The sequence below is a fragment of the Magallana gigas genome, chromosome 2 (genome assembly GCF_963853765.1).
Source record: "Magallana gigas chromosome 2, xbMagGiga1.1, whole genome shotgun sequence".
Classification (NCBI taxonomy): Eukaryota; Metazoa; Mollusca; class Bivalvia; order Ostreida; family Ostreidae; genus Magallana; species Magallana gigas.
In genome coordinates, this window is record NC_088854.1 from 10,656,725 (window position 1) to 10,674,652 (window position 17,928).

At 36.0% G+C, this 17,928-nt stretch overlaps 1 protein-coding gene across 3 annotated transcripts in view; it reads right to left on the bottom strand.

Annotated features, from left to right (window-relative positions):
- LOC105327750 (formin-J) overlaps nt 1-17,928 on the bottom strand; it is a 52,462-nt gene that overhangs the window by 22,394 nt on the left and 12,140 nt on the right. For 2 of the 3 annotated variants that reach the window (XM_066074978.1, XM_034444829.2), the window contains exons 2-3: nt 7,042-7,533; nt 453-568 (exon numbers count right to left, since the gene is read on the bottom strand). In XM_066074978.1, the coding sequence (XP_065931050.1) occupies nt 453-568; nt 7,042-7,533 (608 nt within the window). Of the gene's footprint in view, nt 1-452; nt 569-7,041; nt 7,534-14,690; nt 14,833-17,928 lie in introns of those variants that run through there. The other variant, XM_034444827.2, reaches the window with a different exon arrangement.

A 17,928-nucleotide genomic window follows, 5' to 3' on the forward strand; every position in this document is an offset into this window, starting at 1 on the left:
TTTTAATTTTGTACATTTTGAAAGTAGTTGACGTGTATGACTGAATTCTAAATTTCATGGCTTCTTAGAAGTTTATCGAATACAGGAAAACAGAGGATGCCAATTGAAAATTTGCCAATATAAGTGATTAAACAGGAGACATGATAGATGCCTATCGAATTCAATCTGAATAAATAAAATCATTTGACGCACACTATATACAGGCAACGCCAAGCTCAAATTTTATGTATCAACATTTAAGGTGTGAAAAATAAACTTGTTTAAAAAAAATGGTTCATCTTCAATACCGCGAATCAAACGAACTGAAATTAAAGTCACTGAATATATTGTCGATCCTTTTATATGTTCACGCCAAAAAAGAGATTTAAGTGGATTTCATTGGCGCGCAATAGGACAGCGGCGTGCCTGGTAAATCTTTGTACTTGGGAGGCTTTTCTGAATATAGATCTTACCCTGTAATGCTCTAAAGCGTCCAGAGTGCATGCGTAGCCATCTTTGGAGTAGACACAGAGAGCGGACAGAAGCTCCAGAATCTGTTTCTTGACGGTAACATTATCGGTGTCCAATGCTGCAAAACAGAGTACAAGTGATTAATGTTCAACATGTAAAAACATATCACAAACTGTAGTGTAGAGATCATTTAAGACTTATGTACGAAACTAATTCGAGCAGTTACTATAAATATTTGCTCTGTTTCTGAATTTACTGCGGTGATGAATCACGTGTCTGTAAGAAGAACTCTTCTGTGTGTAAGAAGAACTTTTCAGTGTATGACGCCTAAATACCTATCAAAGGTTAATTTAACATGTACATCACGTACTGTATTAAAACATTTCAATCCATGTAAAAACATTTTTTTTCTAGAACAAAGCATTCCTTGTTGGTGTTAAGTGATAAATTAGTTTATTTTATCTCTTTCATTTGTTTACATCGTATTTTCATGTGATTGAGAAATCACACTAATGATAAAGTGTTGGTGTAAAAGTAACTAGCAATAGGACATGAATTTCGGCTTCTTGATGTTTACGAAGACAATCAGTGAATCATTTAGCCACTGTCGGGACAGAGTCGTTCAAAAAACTGAGAGACCCTTTAATATCTCAGGAACTCGGGGTAACGTAATCATATTCAGGGATTGTTTCCCTTGTATACCACAAGCAGACGACATGGGGTCAATCCTTCAAGGCACACTTTCATTTGTATGATCAAAGCCTCCTCACTGTTCGTAAACTTAACTATTAACTAATTATACGTTTAATGATTCTTTCAGTTGGCTTAGATAAAAACTAAAGCAAACACTGCCCCCCTTTACGCATCTCTTGCCAGCCACTGTTGCTATGTGTCGGCCATCCCTCTGTACGCAGACGATTCATTCACACAGTGATCTTTAGCTGGCCCCCGCCTCACGCCGAATGCATGCAGGTGAACAAGGGCCAAAATCTCGCTTGTTATTTATGGTCCGGAAAAATGACATCCCGGGGATATACAGTTAATATGTGTGATAGAGGAAAAAGATTTATGTGTCTCGGACTACATGCTTCAACAATGCAGTATAATTTTGTGTGATGGGGTTACACAGGGAGAAGGTCTAAGCCTTTTCTTATTCATGTTTATCTTTTATAAGCTTATCCAAACAACTTAATATCATAAAAGTTGATGAAGTAAAGAGCGTTTAAATCAACCTTAAAGGCTTGAGAACAGTTTCGATTTCTATACTATGGCGGAAATGGTTATGTTAATAGAAAAAAGATTTATGAGGGAATGTCTGATCGAGGCTACTGATATTAACGGATTAATAAATCCGTGATCCTTTTATATCGGACATGTGAACTAATGGATATTTTATTACTTCTCATGATCTCTACCTTTATATATGTACACACAAAATGATCGACCGACATCAAAATATTTAGCCCGAGTCTTAACTGTGTGTTTGACCACGCGACCTGCCCTTATAAATTGTACCCCCATCATTCCGCATGGGTTCACGTAAACTCTCGACCTAGTCCTTGTTTCATAAATATCCTGGATATGAATATTGTCATATTTGTTTCAGACATGGAGACACACGTGAATGTGAGTCATTGTAAAGTGAATTAAGAAGACGACCGGATTTGCTGCTGGGGAAGATCTCCGACTCCTAATTTTAATGAAGCGAAATCAAAATGGCCGCGACTATGAAAGACGTCTTTTGATTTTGACAGATTATGAGTTTGCAAGATTTACGGTTTTAGCTTTTTTATCTACCAGAACTTCGATTTAGTCATATAAATCATTATTTCTAAGCTTTTCGATAAAGCGTTTTCAATAAATCCGAACGTGGCTTAATATGGGCACCTTAACATGATTGTTGAGTGCATTGTTTAAAGATAGATTGGAATGCAAAAATATGTCTCGGATAATAAAGTCGATACAGAGAATGACCTTGGGAAAGGACGTCTGGTTGTTTGAAGACGTTACTGGATATTTATGAATAACTGTATTGTAATGTGAGAGATTCCACATCTGTTTATACAAAAAAGGCGTCAAGTTGCAACATTTTGAGTAAACTTGTCTGAAGTTGTATTTCATTCATAACTTTTTGACTAAGGTCATCTTAAGGTGAGATTAATTTCCGCCGCAACGTTTTGGTGAAACAAGAAAAATGAAACAACAATTCATATACATAGGGCCACAGGGGTAGAGACCGTTGTTTAGTAAGTATTCATGCGTCTTAGATGAAATGTTGATACGGTCATTATTCAAATGAACTGCAATACACTGCAAAGTTTGCCCGGGGCCTTGGTCAGTAGTAGCAGAGCGGGCATTTGAGATCTCGTTTTCCAGGTCCAACCTGCCGGTAGACCAGTGACTCACGGTTGATCCGTTTGCTTGTTTTGCTGCTTATCAGCTCTACAATTAAGGACTTTGTTTAATGCCTTCAGACAAACACTCCTCACGCCCATCAATGGCAACCTACTTTCTCTTCATGGTGATGTTGGTACTGTTGAGGAATGTCCAAGAGGGTTTGATTGGAATGAAGTCCAGACGACATCATTATCCGGGCATTTAGTCCCTATCATCCGGGATATTTTCCCCCGTCTCCGCTTTGCCAAAGTTCAACATTATTTCAGTTTGCGGACAAATGCCGTTGAATTCTAATGATGTATATAAATCGCCATTGCTTTGTCACACTTGCCGATAGAATTCAATAGGTCTGTAATTGAATATTTAAAGTTATTTGTGAGAAGTTAATCTTATTGCTGTTGGTCGTTAAACGAAGCTGGCTCATACGTTAGGTTTGAATTAAAATGCTTCAAATTAGAAGACAATTTCGTGTAAAGGGAAGCCATTTGAAGAAATGAAATTGACTTCTTTGATGTGCGAACGATTGTCATTTACGAGTTGAGCGACCTTGGAGGGGGGTATAATTCCCGGGAAGCAGGTTCTATCTACAGCAGGACTAAGCGAATCTGATTAGTCTTTTTATGTAGCTGGTCAATGATCGCTTGCAAAGAACAGTACAACAATGCTAATTGTTTTGTTTATGCGTAGGCGACAATAAAGTTTAAAATGTAAAATAAAAAGATTGAGAAGGCGGAGGGAAAAAAATATCATCGCAGGCAGAGTAAGGGCACTTAACATAGAAATAGTTTGCCCCACAGCACACTGAAAACAAGCCCTTGGGGATACCATGTAGGATTTTGAATAAAACAAATGAAATGCATGAATATTGTGTTTTCCACCACACAGTATTAAGAGGACATCGAACACCAGTGACATATTGACCCCAAGTCCGGTGTCCGCTGAGAAGTTTTATACCTGTAGGTGGTATCAATTTACCCTCTCTCCACGCAAGCTAGGGAGGACATGGGCCCAAAACTCTAAAAATCAAACCCTGACTGACGATTTAGTCATGTGCGGTACACATTTTGTCTGTTTTGACCAAACATGCACTGAACAGAGAGGTGAATCGTCAAAGGTTCGACCACCAACTCTGAAGACGAACAGGGGTTTCTAGATTGACGCATCCATGATTGGAACAGGACTGTCACCTTATAATAAAGAGTGCATAAACATTTAATAAAACCAGGAGGTTATGGATGTTTTTACACATACTCTTTTTCTAAACAAGTTGTTTACATGACAATATCGAGATTTTCTGATGAATTGGCAGCCTAAATTCGTTCCTTCATATCTGTCCAATTTGACATCGTTAACGATTTACCAATGGGTTATGCGTTACGGATCTCGTTAAGAAAGCAATGAATGTCGATATGGACTCAGTTTCTATATGTACGCGAGCGTTTAGAGGGTATGTGTAGAAGATGTACTTTTTGGAATGAAGTGAGAGAGAGGGGAGGGGGTGTAGATCTATTATGTATACTGACAAGGTCAGGAGTTGGGACACATAAATGAATAGATCAAGTCCAGAAGTTCATTGTAACCACACGGGATTGTTCCTGTTCAGGTAAAACATAATGATGGTACACAGAACACCACTCTAGCAATACGTGAGAGAGGGCACCAAGCTGTGTTTGGCATGCTTTTGCTACGGACCGTACCCAGGGACCACCGAATTCAATACACAGAACAAGGAACTGTAATTCATGCTTGTATTTTTTGCCATGGTAAACCAATTATCAGTTATAGGTTTGACAAAACGCCCGTGGCGCACTGACAATTGCTTGACGGAGAAAGATTTCGGACAAGAAGGGGTCCATGACGATGCAAGATTTTTTTTCTCTTCTAAAAATGACCCTAGGTCTGATAGCGAATTAACGCCCAATAGACACATTAATAGTGTTAGTTAATGGGACATAATACAAGACTGGTTCAAGTCTTACTCATTCCATGGACGACGGCCCTCAACGCGTCTTAATGGTCAGAGCTGACAGTAAAGTAGCACAAAGATTTAATAAACCCGTCGCTTCTCGTAGACGAGAGAGAAAATGGTAACAAAAAGGCCACAAAAATAACAGTTCGACACTATGAATATACAATTATCATTGTACTTTTATCAGTGGATACCGTCGCCACGCGGAAGTTAATTTACTAAGGAGCGTGGCGGGAACGTAGTGTATCGAAGCAGCAGACGACTGAGTGGGTGGCGGGAAAAAAATGGAAAGAAACTAATAAGTTTCTGTTGGTAGAGTGTCATCTGCGATCTGCCAAAATCTCAACAAAGCATATCCACGCAGCGAGGGGGAATGACAGTGTCCTGAAAAGAGTCTAGCTTGATATCAAAGATCTACTGATTCGGCAACAATTTGAAATTGCTTCCATCTTTAGAAACCTTGAAACTGAATGCATGTTGTTTTTGATTTAGGGGCGGAGAGTTGTGGAGGACTGTTCCGAATACATATTGAGAATTACGCAAGAAGTGTATTTCTGCAAAGTAGACATAAATTATAGGTGACGAAAGCGCAGACAATGTCTGATCAATTGTCAGAGCAGACAATGCATTGAGTGAAACTGACACAGTATATTGTACTGTATTCCGTCCATTTGGCTGACATGTACGTTATAGTAAGCCAACGACGATATATCTTGCAATTATGTCAATGCATGAAGGGTTTATTAGTGAACTTTTAATTAGGGTTGTTGGTTGATAAAGCAGTCATTCTTCTGTTGTTTTGAATCCATTGGCTAAGCTTTGAGCTGGAGAATGTCCAAGAGAGAAGTTAGATATCGCAGTTCTCAATATCGGGTAGGGCTACCACAGTAAACAGTCAATGTGTACCATTCCCGGGCCGAGTAATCCTTGTGTCGTCAGAGAATGAGATAGGAGAAAGCGAAACTAACCCAATGTCCGGCGAAATAAGGCAGAAGATTTTAAACTGTGTATCTAGCTCCAAACCTCTCTGGCCTACAGCCAAACCAGATGGATTGGCTATTATCAGGATATTAAACTTCTGAGGTTGTAAAAGAGAAAAAATTAAATGCATCTGTCATTCAAAAACGACATGAAGATTCTTGCTGCTATTAACCTTTCTTTTCTTGCACTGACGACGTACGCCTGTAAAGATATTCTTTAAAGTTAAGAATTTCTTGCAGTCTATATCTTGACTGTTATGTGGAAGTCGCTTTCACGCAGGTTCCCCTCTTCTTTTTATTAATTCATCACATGCCTCGCTGCATTTGAGACGTCGCACACACCGCACAGAAAAGCATATTATATAATTTCCATATATACATTCAAGCGGGAAAAATCTACCTATTCTGCTCACGTAGGGAAGAAAAATTGAATGTGTGAAAACTTTTCAAGTTCCCGTCGTTGGTTTGGCTAGATTGCCACACAACTAGCTTGCTTTTTTCCTTCTTCCACACTAGCATATCTTCACTGTCTTCTTTTGCCCACAAGGGTCCAACAACGGGCCCTAATATCGGCCATTACTGGATAAGTACAACTCTTTGGGCGCGCATTGCTACAAGATGTTTTTGGTACATAATGTGTTAAAAGCAAAACCAACTTGTCATGTCACCATAGAGGAATTACACGGTTATGGTTTTAGAGGGGAGCAAGACTAAACGATCTCAAAAATGGAAGATGGGGGTCGAAGGGGGGGGGGGGGGGGGGACCATGATCATATAATGGAGAGTAACTGTTAAGAAGTTAAAAGAACTTTAAAAATTTCAGTAAGCTTTCTCTGATTTTAAGAAATGACTACTTTATATCAATTTGTTGGAAATGTCCTTAACATGTAACAAAGTACAAGGAGAATGTCCTAATTAACCAATCATCCTTTTCAAGACTTTTAACTACATTTTAAAATTTTCAAAAATCGGACGTATTAGTTAATCTGAAACAGGTTTTTAAAGAAATGGATTAAAATATTGTATAATTCCAAAGATTTTGGGGACAAAATGGACAGGTGTTATACGATATGTAGTGGTTTGTTATTTAAAATGATTGCGTTAATATATACACCTGCAGACGGTTAAAGTATCGGAGAGCGCGGCCCAATTCACCTGTGTAGAATATTGACCTATTCTACCTGAAAATTAACAGAGGGAAGCAAATAAAGGTAATAGTAGAAAACTGGCTAAGAAAATACGTACCTGATGCAAATTTCCGTATAAGTTGTTCCTTATTTTCCACTATATAATCCAATCCCAGGGACGAATCCATGACGGTTTTAATACATTCCGCACAAGAAATTAATAAAACGCTGTCCAAAAAAGTGGAAGATTTCTGATTAGCAAGTTGATCCAAACTTTCGAACAGAATCTCTAGCCCATATTGTTGTAAAAATTCCAAAATCCATTCCGGATTGGATTTCGATTTAATAAGTTTCCTTTTCAGTGTAGAATATGTATTTACTGAGGGAATTCTTAACAGTTCAACTAGTCTCTTTGGATGAATGGACGCGGTGTCAGTGTTACTGCTAAGCCCCGCCTCCCTAACAGGTGACCAGCCAATGGAAACTCGTCTTACAGCGTAGGGCCATCGTTTATTGCCTACTTTTGGGAACCGATCTTCTTTACATGAACCAAAATCAACTTCGCTGTCCGACACACTTTCCTCCATCCTTGAAAAACGAGGTCCTACCTCTGTCAAAATAGACAACAAATTTTATTGTTACAAGGTATCAAATTTATTTCCGTAATGCTTTTGAAAATTTAAACGGTATTAGAGGTAAAAATTGAATTTATGTTCACATGTGCCGTGCAACAAATTGCAGTGTCATAATTTAATGCTAGTACATGCATTCCATCTTTTTAACAAATTTAAAAGTGTGTAAAAAAGACCATTCAAAGTAAAGGGGTATTGACAGACGATTGAGAATTTATATTTGAGAATGAAAAAAGTAAACTACGGAAAAAAAAACGTCTCAGTAACAAGAAATGCGTTATAGAGACTTTGCTTTCTCAAGTTCAATGCATATTTTAAAAAAATAATAAAGATGGTTTGGAAGACAGGTGCGATCTCGAACCGCCATGCTCTGGTAATCTTATTACCATATTCGATGGTGAGACCATCTATGCCCTAATTATCGTGATTATTGAATAACACGCATTGAATTGATGCTAAAAATAAATGATCTTCTGCTTTACTCTACGAACACGTTTTTCTTCTTTCTGCATAATAATGCAATTGAGCTGGAAAAAATCGTTGCCGTCATATTAATGCAGTATTGCATTTTTATTATTAAAATAATATGCTAATACAGTGAATACATTTTTACTCATAACAAAAACCAATATATATGGAGAAAAAAGAAAAATGTCGAAAATGGGTCAAATAAAGAATTTGGTTTATAAGAGATGACCATAAACAGTTTAATGATGCATCATTTGCATTATCTTATATATTTAATGACATTTCCGTTAGAAGAAGAAAAATTTTAAACACGGCAAATGACAATCAGTTGTCAGGAATACGTTGACTCCGAAAGTCTAATTATAGAAAGACATTTTGTTATGTAATTGTAACAGGAAAAATTCAAAAGTGGATCTGATTAAATCCGAAATGGGTATTTGAAATTTAAAACTTTAAGAACAATTTATTACAGTTTTGTTTAAGTCTTTTCCGTGTGGGTAGATAAAGTGAAAGTTTTAAGGTATATTTGGTTAATTTTATTTACTGGAAACCAACTCATAAAGGTATTTTAAACAGTCAGGTAATAATAAACTGAAATAAAGCACGTTTTGATTACAGGACGTTGACAAACTAGAAACTGGTAAAACTGATCGAATTTTATACGTCTGTTTCCATGACAAAAATAAACACACTTAAAACAAAGAGATTAACAGACACACCCGAATTAGGGGTATATTTCTGGAGACTAATTTTATTTTGATATCTGACGAGGTACCCGTGAAATCAAAGTGTTCAAATCGTGTTTTAATTTGGTAATTTTACAGTTTAAAAGTCTAGGTTTTTTTAGAAAACAAAATTTAATCATGTAGTTCTTATCCGTAAGTTAGCCTATAAATTGAAACAGGTTGTGGTTGTAGACGATAGTTTGTAATAAGGAAACAACTTTTTGTGATGACAACATAAACTGATGTTCAAAATATATATTCCTCCCTTTATTTATATGCACTTTGAGCAATCTTTGCGGTAGAGCATTGCAAGGCCTTGGAACTTTAAAGCACAGAAATTGAATTAAATAACCGTTTGTAGTTTTTTTTATTTCGTAATGACAAAGATCTGACTTATCTGTTTTGTTTGACTGTGATTATTTGTCTGTCTTTACAACGGCTAAATAAACATAATTATTAGAAACTTACGTGCTCTAAATTTGAAAGGAAGTATTTCCGCATGGACATTTGACCTTCCAGTTGTCGACGTTACTACGCGTTTTGAGCACTTTCCATCAGAAGTTACCTTTAATTTAAAAGAAGTTCTCAACAGACGTGAATCATACGGATAATTATACCCTTTATAAAAGTGCAACTCACAAATTTCACCCTGATTTAATAATGTTTATTGAATTCAGTTTCCACAATGAAACTACCAATTAAAGCATTAGCATTGTCAGTATGCAAGCATTCTGTCTTAATGCGTGAAGTCTGCTATTCTTATGCATTGTTTAGATACGTGAAATAGCTCCAATAATAGAATTTTTTGATGGAAAAATAGCTGTACACACCTTTCAATTACACGGTTTGTGCATTATAATTTGATCTAAAGAGCGACCGAGGGCCACTTTTTGGAGAAGAGATCGCTGCTTTGAAATAATGAAACGATCTTTGAATAAAAGTAATTTTACGTATCATTATTTCAAACAGTGATCTGATGACATCTAAGGTGGGCTTTACTATACTTTTTGTGCCATTGAGTGTAAAGGTGGCCATTTTTTATTTAACAAATAACGGTGCTTAATTCCAGCTAACTGTTGTAAATCGTTGGTGAACTGTTACACTACCCACAAAAACCTCCCACATATATATATATATATATATATATTTACCCAATTATGTAGAATGAAGTGTATACTTATTATTTTTCTGATTAATTATATATTTACACTTTTGTCATCCTTAGTCTTAATTAATTTTATGTCTTTATATTAATTGTAATTAATGCATCAATGCTTGGAATGATGGATTGTAATATCTGTGTCAATTTGAAAGCTTAAAGGCAGCGCAAATTAAAATTTCTGAAGAATTTTTCACTCATAGTTATAAAGTCAACAAGACTGTATTGTTAGAATAATATTACTTCATGTGTATAAAAATTTCTGAGGTAAATGAAAACTACTTTTATGCAAGATTAGGAATCTACGTTTATATTGTTCTGAATGCAAAGAAAAATAATAAATAAAAGAAACATCAAACGATTTAATGAAATTCGTTTAAGAGATATTTGGGAATGATTTTGCATAGATAGGTAATGGGAATGATTTTGCATAGCTACAATGTAGGTAACTGCTATGAATCCATGCAATTCCAAAAAAAAAAATTGCAGAACAATAATTTTCATAGCTTGTGTGCAGAAAAAAAGATGATTTGAGTTAAGATTGTTACAAAAGCACGGACTGACCCCAAATCGTAATACCTGACAGGAGAACTTAATGTCTTGTCACCCTACTCGTAAACTACAATGTTCAACTCTCCGTTAAAACAGAACATCCATGTGTAATCAAGCATAGGGAATCTGTTAACCTGCAACCTTCCGTCGCAGGACAAGATAGCTTTTGACATCGTAAGCTAAAAACCATCTCACCACAAACAATCCTAACAAATCATTTTACGCATTCAGTAAGCAAAGTGTGAATTCCGGTACACCTATTATCGAGATATTTCATTCATGTGTTAAGTTTTTATGAATGGATTCCGAAAATATTTTTGAAATTTGCCTTCAGCATTTGAAAGTTTCGAAAGGAACGAAACATGGGAGTTTGCTAGTTTTTCAGCTGATTCGTAAATATTAAAATAATAGACCAATCATTATGATGCCAAAAAATTCATTCATTTGCAAAAACTTAAACTTAATTTAAGATGTAATTATTGAAAACCGTGCCAAGGAAATCATATTTCATATGTATATCGAACGTTTTTATTTAAAAGGACACACCTATTTCGGGGACAATATTCATTCACATAAAAACATCAACCGTAAGATCTTTTCATCTTTTTGTTTATCGACAATGTACGTTACAAACTAACAATCCATTAGTAGCAAACGAATGTTTCATAAAGTGGATGAATAAAACAAAAGTATGTCGCCATTTCCATTATCATCAGTTTGAGCCCTCCCGTCCTAATGTCATTAAACGTTGGCTGAACAATATATTCCTGATGCCGTCATACGTATGTAATTACCTAGACAGTTATGTTGAAAAGTAAACAACAAAACAACCTCAACAACGACAACAGAAGGCCGTGACGACAGCATTTCGATAATCTTACCTCACTGTACGGCTGACCCCGAATTTTAAATAATTAAATTTATTCACCATTATGTCTTCATTAGTACATGTATCTTAATTAAAAGATAAAATCAGGGATATATTGTCCACCATCGTTAAAACGCATTGTCAACACATTCCAACCTACACCGGACTACAGGTCATGACCTTTATTAGATAAGTAGGCGTTGTCTAACAACCCCGGGGGTGGACAAAAACAAGAAATCGCACGACATTATTTCTCCATCATCTCTCCGAAATACACAATGGTTCTAAAGGTGTATTACAATCGGTGAAAGTTCACGCGGGTCAAGATGTTCTTCTTGCGTTGTGATTGATATCTTAGTATGGAGCCCATTATACAATATAAATTCCAGCCAGTAAAATTCACTTTGTAATATTACACCTTGTTAAAGTGTGACATTGATAAAATAATTCAAAATACATTGTAATAAACTAGATAGAATTCGTAATTTTAAGTCAATTGAAAAATACCGATCGTTTTAATGTGATATTACAAGTATTTGGCTTTTTATCTTCGATATAACCTTGCATCAAAGGGTGCAACACAAAGGACCAATGCTGCTCAACTAAACCGAATGACCTCCGGAAATTATCAAAATTACAAAGCATATAACTGTATTGCGCCGAAGAGTCTGTAGGGAGACAATGGGGATATGAAAGTTGATTACCCCTCCCACCCAATAGTTTTGTGAGTGGACAATAACCTAATTGAACTGCTTGCGTCACCAATGCATCTTTGGGCCAGTACACCACCCGGCAACGCTTGTGTGTACGCAGGAAGCACGGGTCGACGAAAAGATCGAAAAGGTGACTGTAATCTGTCAAAATACACTGGTTATAATTATTTCTTTGATGTATATGGTTTCACAGTTGTTAAAGTATATTTAAATCTTTTAATTGACTCTTAAATAATCTGAATGAATTTTCCTTTTTTGTGTATTGCGTGAGATAGGATCACTTTGATAACTAAAGACGATAGAGATGGTATCTTTAAACCTTATAGTGAGTGATATTATTTAACCTTTATGCTAGACTATTTCTTTGTGGGTGAATGTGGCTGTATGTGAATTACTGAAAAAAAGAACGCACCCAGTCGCTCGATACCTGGCATAGATAGAATAGGTAAAATATCATACATTTAGTGGCGCGAGTTTCGTTAGGATGTGGTTCTGGTGGAACTTAGTTTTGGGCCCCGGTAATGACTGAAGTCACACCACCGTAATGAATGAAAACAGAATATGTCTGATTCATATCCGGAACATTTCTTCAAATAGCATAGATAAGATTTAAAGAAAATAACGCGAACATCATTTAGCGGCCTTGTGCTTACCCCAATCTAACTTCTGATAAGTAATAAAAGGACAAGAAGCTCGGCTGTCGTGGGTTTTGGAAAGTCATCCCCAGAAAACTATAAAGTCGTAAATATTTATTAGAGTTTACAATCACTTGAAGGAATTCATGTCTTTAGCGAAGAGGCTAAATTACATGTTTTGAATACTTTACTAATACTTGTGAAATGTAATACACATGGGGGAAGCTATTAAACGTTCAACAAGGTTGCAACGGTTGAGTTAACAACTTTAGTTGCATCTGTAGTAGATTGAAATTCTGGTGAACGATCTTCCTCGGACATATCCAGCCCTTATATAAAAAAAACCCAGCCAATAATGTGACAAGCGAGCAAGTCACTATGGCTCAAGGATACAGGCAATCAACAATATGTTTCTCTTCAATACACACAATGAAAATGTACCCCTCTTGGGCAAAACAACTGTCTTACTGTTGAGGGCATGCGAGGACAAAGGACAATCCCAAAAACTGACACAAAATACCTAAATATGTAATCATGTTTAACAAAGTGGTCTTTATATTGAGAGACCCCTCGGTCACCTTGGGAACCCGGTTATGAACCTTGGTGGACAAAACATCCAAAACATATGGTTCGCAGATGATCTAGTAATTGAGTATAAGGAGTAATTTAAAGATTAGTGAAAAAACCATATTCTACTTAAAAATTATAATTTTTCAGATCGATATACGGTTATATTGATTGTCTTCATGGACGGACATAAGGAGGCAATAATAATATAGAACTGTAGCAATAACTCGAGTGACAGGTATATGTTTCCTCATTGGATATTGTCGCCAAGAGGTCGATACATGTGATCAGGGGAATCCCCGGATCAGTAAGCAACTAAGTGAGTGAAAAATGCAATGCACACATTGATTGTTGCATGATTTACTTCCTCTGGGTTTGCACATAAACAAAGATCCTTGTTAGCCGACGTGCACACAAACAAGGGTGACATCTCGTTAAGAAACCAACAACGAGGCAAAAACATCGTCTGCCCGGAACCACACACACTCGAGTTCTTCGCAAAAAAGCTACTCAGATCGAAATCACATGCATTCATTTCTGCTTCATTTCATCACCTTTTTATTTATCAAGTGTGACGTAACGAGAAACGTGAGAAACTACGGACTCAGACTCGGAACTAACCATTCCTGAACCCTTGGGCAACAGAAAACAACGATCGAAAACCGCTTTCAAATTCTTATCTGTCTTCTAATTTAATGTTGTGAAATAATAGACGATTATCCCTTTAACTGATGATCTAGCGTTAACGTAATGAAGCAATGTTGTTTATGACAACCATAAAACAAAGGTATTACTTAGAACAGGACGCCAATGACCGTCAGGACAAAAAAAAAACAACAAAACGAAAGATCAAGTTCGATTTATTTTCTTCAGGAGCCATGTACGGATCTGAATGGGGTCGGAGGAGAAAATCAAAGTTATTACATTCACATAGTAAAATTACTATTAATGTACCTTGGACCACCAGGCAAAGATAATTGTTCATCAGACTCCCTCTCCCCCACCCGGAAAAAAACATTTCTAGAGCCCTGCATGGGGGCCTTTCTCGGTGATATAATTTCACTGGATAAGTTTTCTCTTTAAGAATTCAACAATATGATATGGTACCTAAATCATAAATTGTAAATAAATGCAACGATAGTATATTTGTAATATTTCCCATTTTAATCAAAATTATAAGACATTTTGTGCGAATAAAAGAAGCTGAAATAGAACATTGATCAGACATAAATTCCACTTCGCTATCGAGTTACCACAAAACCAAAGAGATCCATTTGGTGCATCTTGTGGAAGTTTGGCGCAATATTTAAAATTCTTGAGGGCGTTCCCATCATTCACGTGTAAACATCTATTTAGTGTGTTTGTATCAATACAATAATCTATACACTAGAATATATCTGTCTGCTGTTTGGAAATTAATATCATGAATGTTTTGAAAATTGACTTACTTGGGATATACCTTGAGGCGCCGCTGCGATCTGCCTTGTTGTATGTATAACCCAGAGCAGTATTATTTTGTGTCACCACCCCATTAACTGATGTAATTTGAGGGAAAATAAACTTATGATCGTTCGATACACCCAAAATACACAATTCTACGTATGTCAGTACCCTTTTTTACATTCACAATACACATGAACTCACAAGGACAGAGGTTTTAAATTCAGGTGATTCCATTATTTTAAATCGCAAACAAATATATGTAATTATCTAATGCGCTAAATTTGTAAAGGTTCAATAAAATATGACAGCATGTCGAAAACTTGGTGTAGACCTTTGATTGGGGTCCTATTGTACGTTGGATGTTTAACGACATCCGATATTCTATTGTCTAAAACTCCATTGTCTTAGCTTAACCCGATAGCTGCACGCACAAGAGTCAATTCGGGTGGCATCCTCTATTTTTTCACTTTAACACTCTGTGATTTTATTTCTAAACACACCATTCATGGTTTCCCCAAAAGGTGAAAGAACAGTTTTGTGTTTCGTTATTCATGAATAAGTAAATTTCAATTTTAATTGAATAGGAACTTAAAGTGCAAAAGCTAATTGAAGAACGATTTTTGTAGTTCCAAAAATAGTATCCACTATTCAAGTTTGATATTTGTTATTCAAAATTCAGAAATGACAACCAACAGTCGTCAGCTGGAAAATGAATTCTAGTCCAAACAGAAGACATGAATTTTATACAATGAGCTTAATCTTAACCTGCTTCAGCCTCAACCCACTTATCCCTCCCCGATTTATACCAAACTATGGTTATTTCCCCGACTTTTGAATCTTTTAATATACTGTTTATGTCCACAAAACATTGCATGAATTTAAAACGTGATATGAATATCTTTTCACATTAATATTCTAGATGTGCATAGCAATGCAGTGACACATCGGCTCACTTAAGAACAACACGCCTATGGATATATTAGAAAATTATATGTCTAATTATGTAGAAGACATTGAGCGCTCGATTTGGGCCAGAATTTTTTTCCCCAACAATGCTCCATTTAGATCTACATTCTCCGCCAGTTATACTTGCACAGCAAGGAAGGAGAAAAAAATGGTTATGAGTAAGAGAAATACTTCTACGGTAAAATGCACTTGATCACGAAGGTTTGTTTGATTTGAAAAATCGTGCAAATAAACAAATAAACGTGGTTTTATACTCCATAAGTCAATTCAACAGCTGTGTTTAAATCAAATTTTTATATTAACTATATTTTTTAAATAAATAAATAATACGAACATTCTTTTATTTAAGCATTTGTGGTTATTCAGATGCTGTTTTTTTTCTCCAAAGTAACTTACATTCTTAAAAGAACCAGAAAAACGATTGCAGTGTATTTTGCAACCATAAAGAAACTCGTGTGTCAAGAAAAGCGTCTGTATAAAATGGTTAGTGGTTTAAAGAGTTTTGAACTCGAAATGTTTTCCTGCAATGTTTGTCCCGATATGCAATGAATACAACCATAATTAATATTATCAATCGGGCAATCTAGATAACCAAACACGATCGTACTAAAAATATTGACATATTTTGTCAGACACATCAAACTATCTGTCTCCTTAGCACTCTGACCTGGTATTTCTCGCCAGAGGGAAAAAATGATACACACTTAGATGAAAATTAGTTGTTGTATTACATTACAACTTCAAAAGCAGGCATGTTTCAATCACGGGGTACGAAAACAGTGATGTCAGGACGTGATGGTACCGTAGAGCGCGTTCGATTGGTCACCTTGGTAAACTCTTAAGTCGGGCCATAACATATGAACATTACATCGATATATATTACTTTTCTACAAGATCTTGACAAAATAGAATTGACAATCTGCAAACATATAACTGTTTGATTTCAATGGATTACATAACATCAATATATCACGAAGCAAAGAAAATGCACAATTTACTCTTGCAAACGTTTTGTTTGCAAAACTTGCAAACACACTTAAGAATTGAAAGTTTTTGTCTAGATTTACACAGTGAATAATTCCATGATTCATAATGACATATCATAAGGTAAGAATGCAGATGCAACTGACATATAGATACATGTCGTCCAGTGTGGTCGTGTGATATAAATAGAAATGCAGTGTGCACGAGAGAAAAAAAATGCAAATAAACCACAAAAAGCAAAGGAGAACCTCGGTTTAGCAACTTACTAAAATACGTTTTATCGACAGCCGTCCTTCAAAAAAATTGATAAACTGAGATAGCATGCTTAAGAACGAGTCTAAGCCCAAAGGGAGTCACCGTCTTGATTTGTCAATTGGGGTCAAAGGTCGTATATTTTCAAAGACTTGACTCCTGCTGCGATAGGGTTCTATTTTTTCTTCGTGTTGATATAATTCAAATTAGAACAGTTTTGCCGGTTACGTTTCAACGGTATCTCAGTAGTTTAGATAGAAAGCATCGTATCTGCAGCCAAACAGGGTCAAAGAAAGATTTATTTTGGCTGATAATTGGGTTATTAATCGTGTTTACACTGCCAGCGTTTTGGGTTAAAATAAAGACTTGATGTAGTAAAAATTACCACCGAAATACGTCATTCAACGCGATAAAACAATTTAATTTCCACTGTGGGTATATAGATGCTGGCAAGGCAAACGTATGACCGCTGATTGGGGTATTTATATCTTACTTTAAGCGTTGGTTATGCACGTAAAGAACCCACCAAAACGAAGTCTGGGCAATAAAAGATATCTTCAAGAATACTTCAAGCAAACCTGACACTAAAATTGAGTTTCTTTCATGGAAGTACTTCAGAAAAGGGGTTAAACTTAGCAAGAACGAAATTTTTAACAATCTGTAAGAAATGCTGCACTTTTCATAATTCAATGCCGTTGCTCAATAAAGTCGTATTGAATGGGTTCATAAATCAGCTTTGGTGTTTTGAGTAATTTGATACACAATTTACTTGTTTATTTCTTTAAATGTTTGAGCCAATAAATGGATTCCATTACGTGTAATTGCGTATTGGCTCCATTCGATAGAACAAGTGAAAATGGATGCCATGTCAAAAAGCAATTGGTTCAAATTTTCACCACATATATTCGTTAAATCAGTCTAAATCGCTTGTTTTTCGAACAGGAGTACTGACGCAATGAATCATTTTAGTTTGTGCGCATAATTTTGGTTGTACGTATAGTAAAAACCGAACTGACTCCATCGCTCGTTAAAAACAAATAA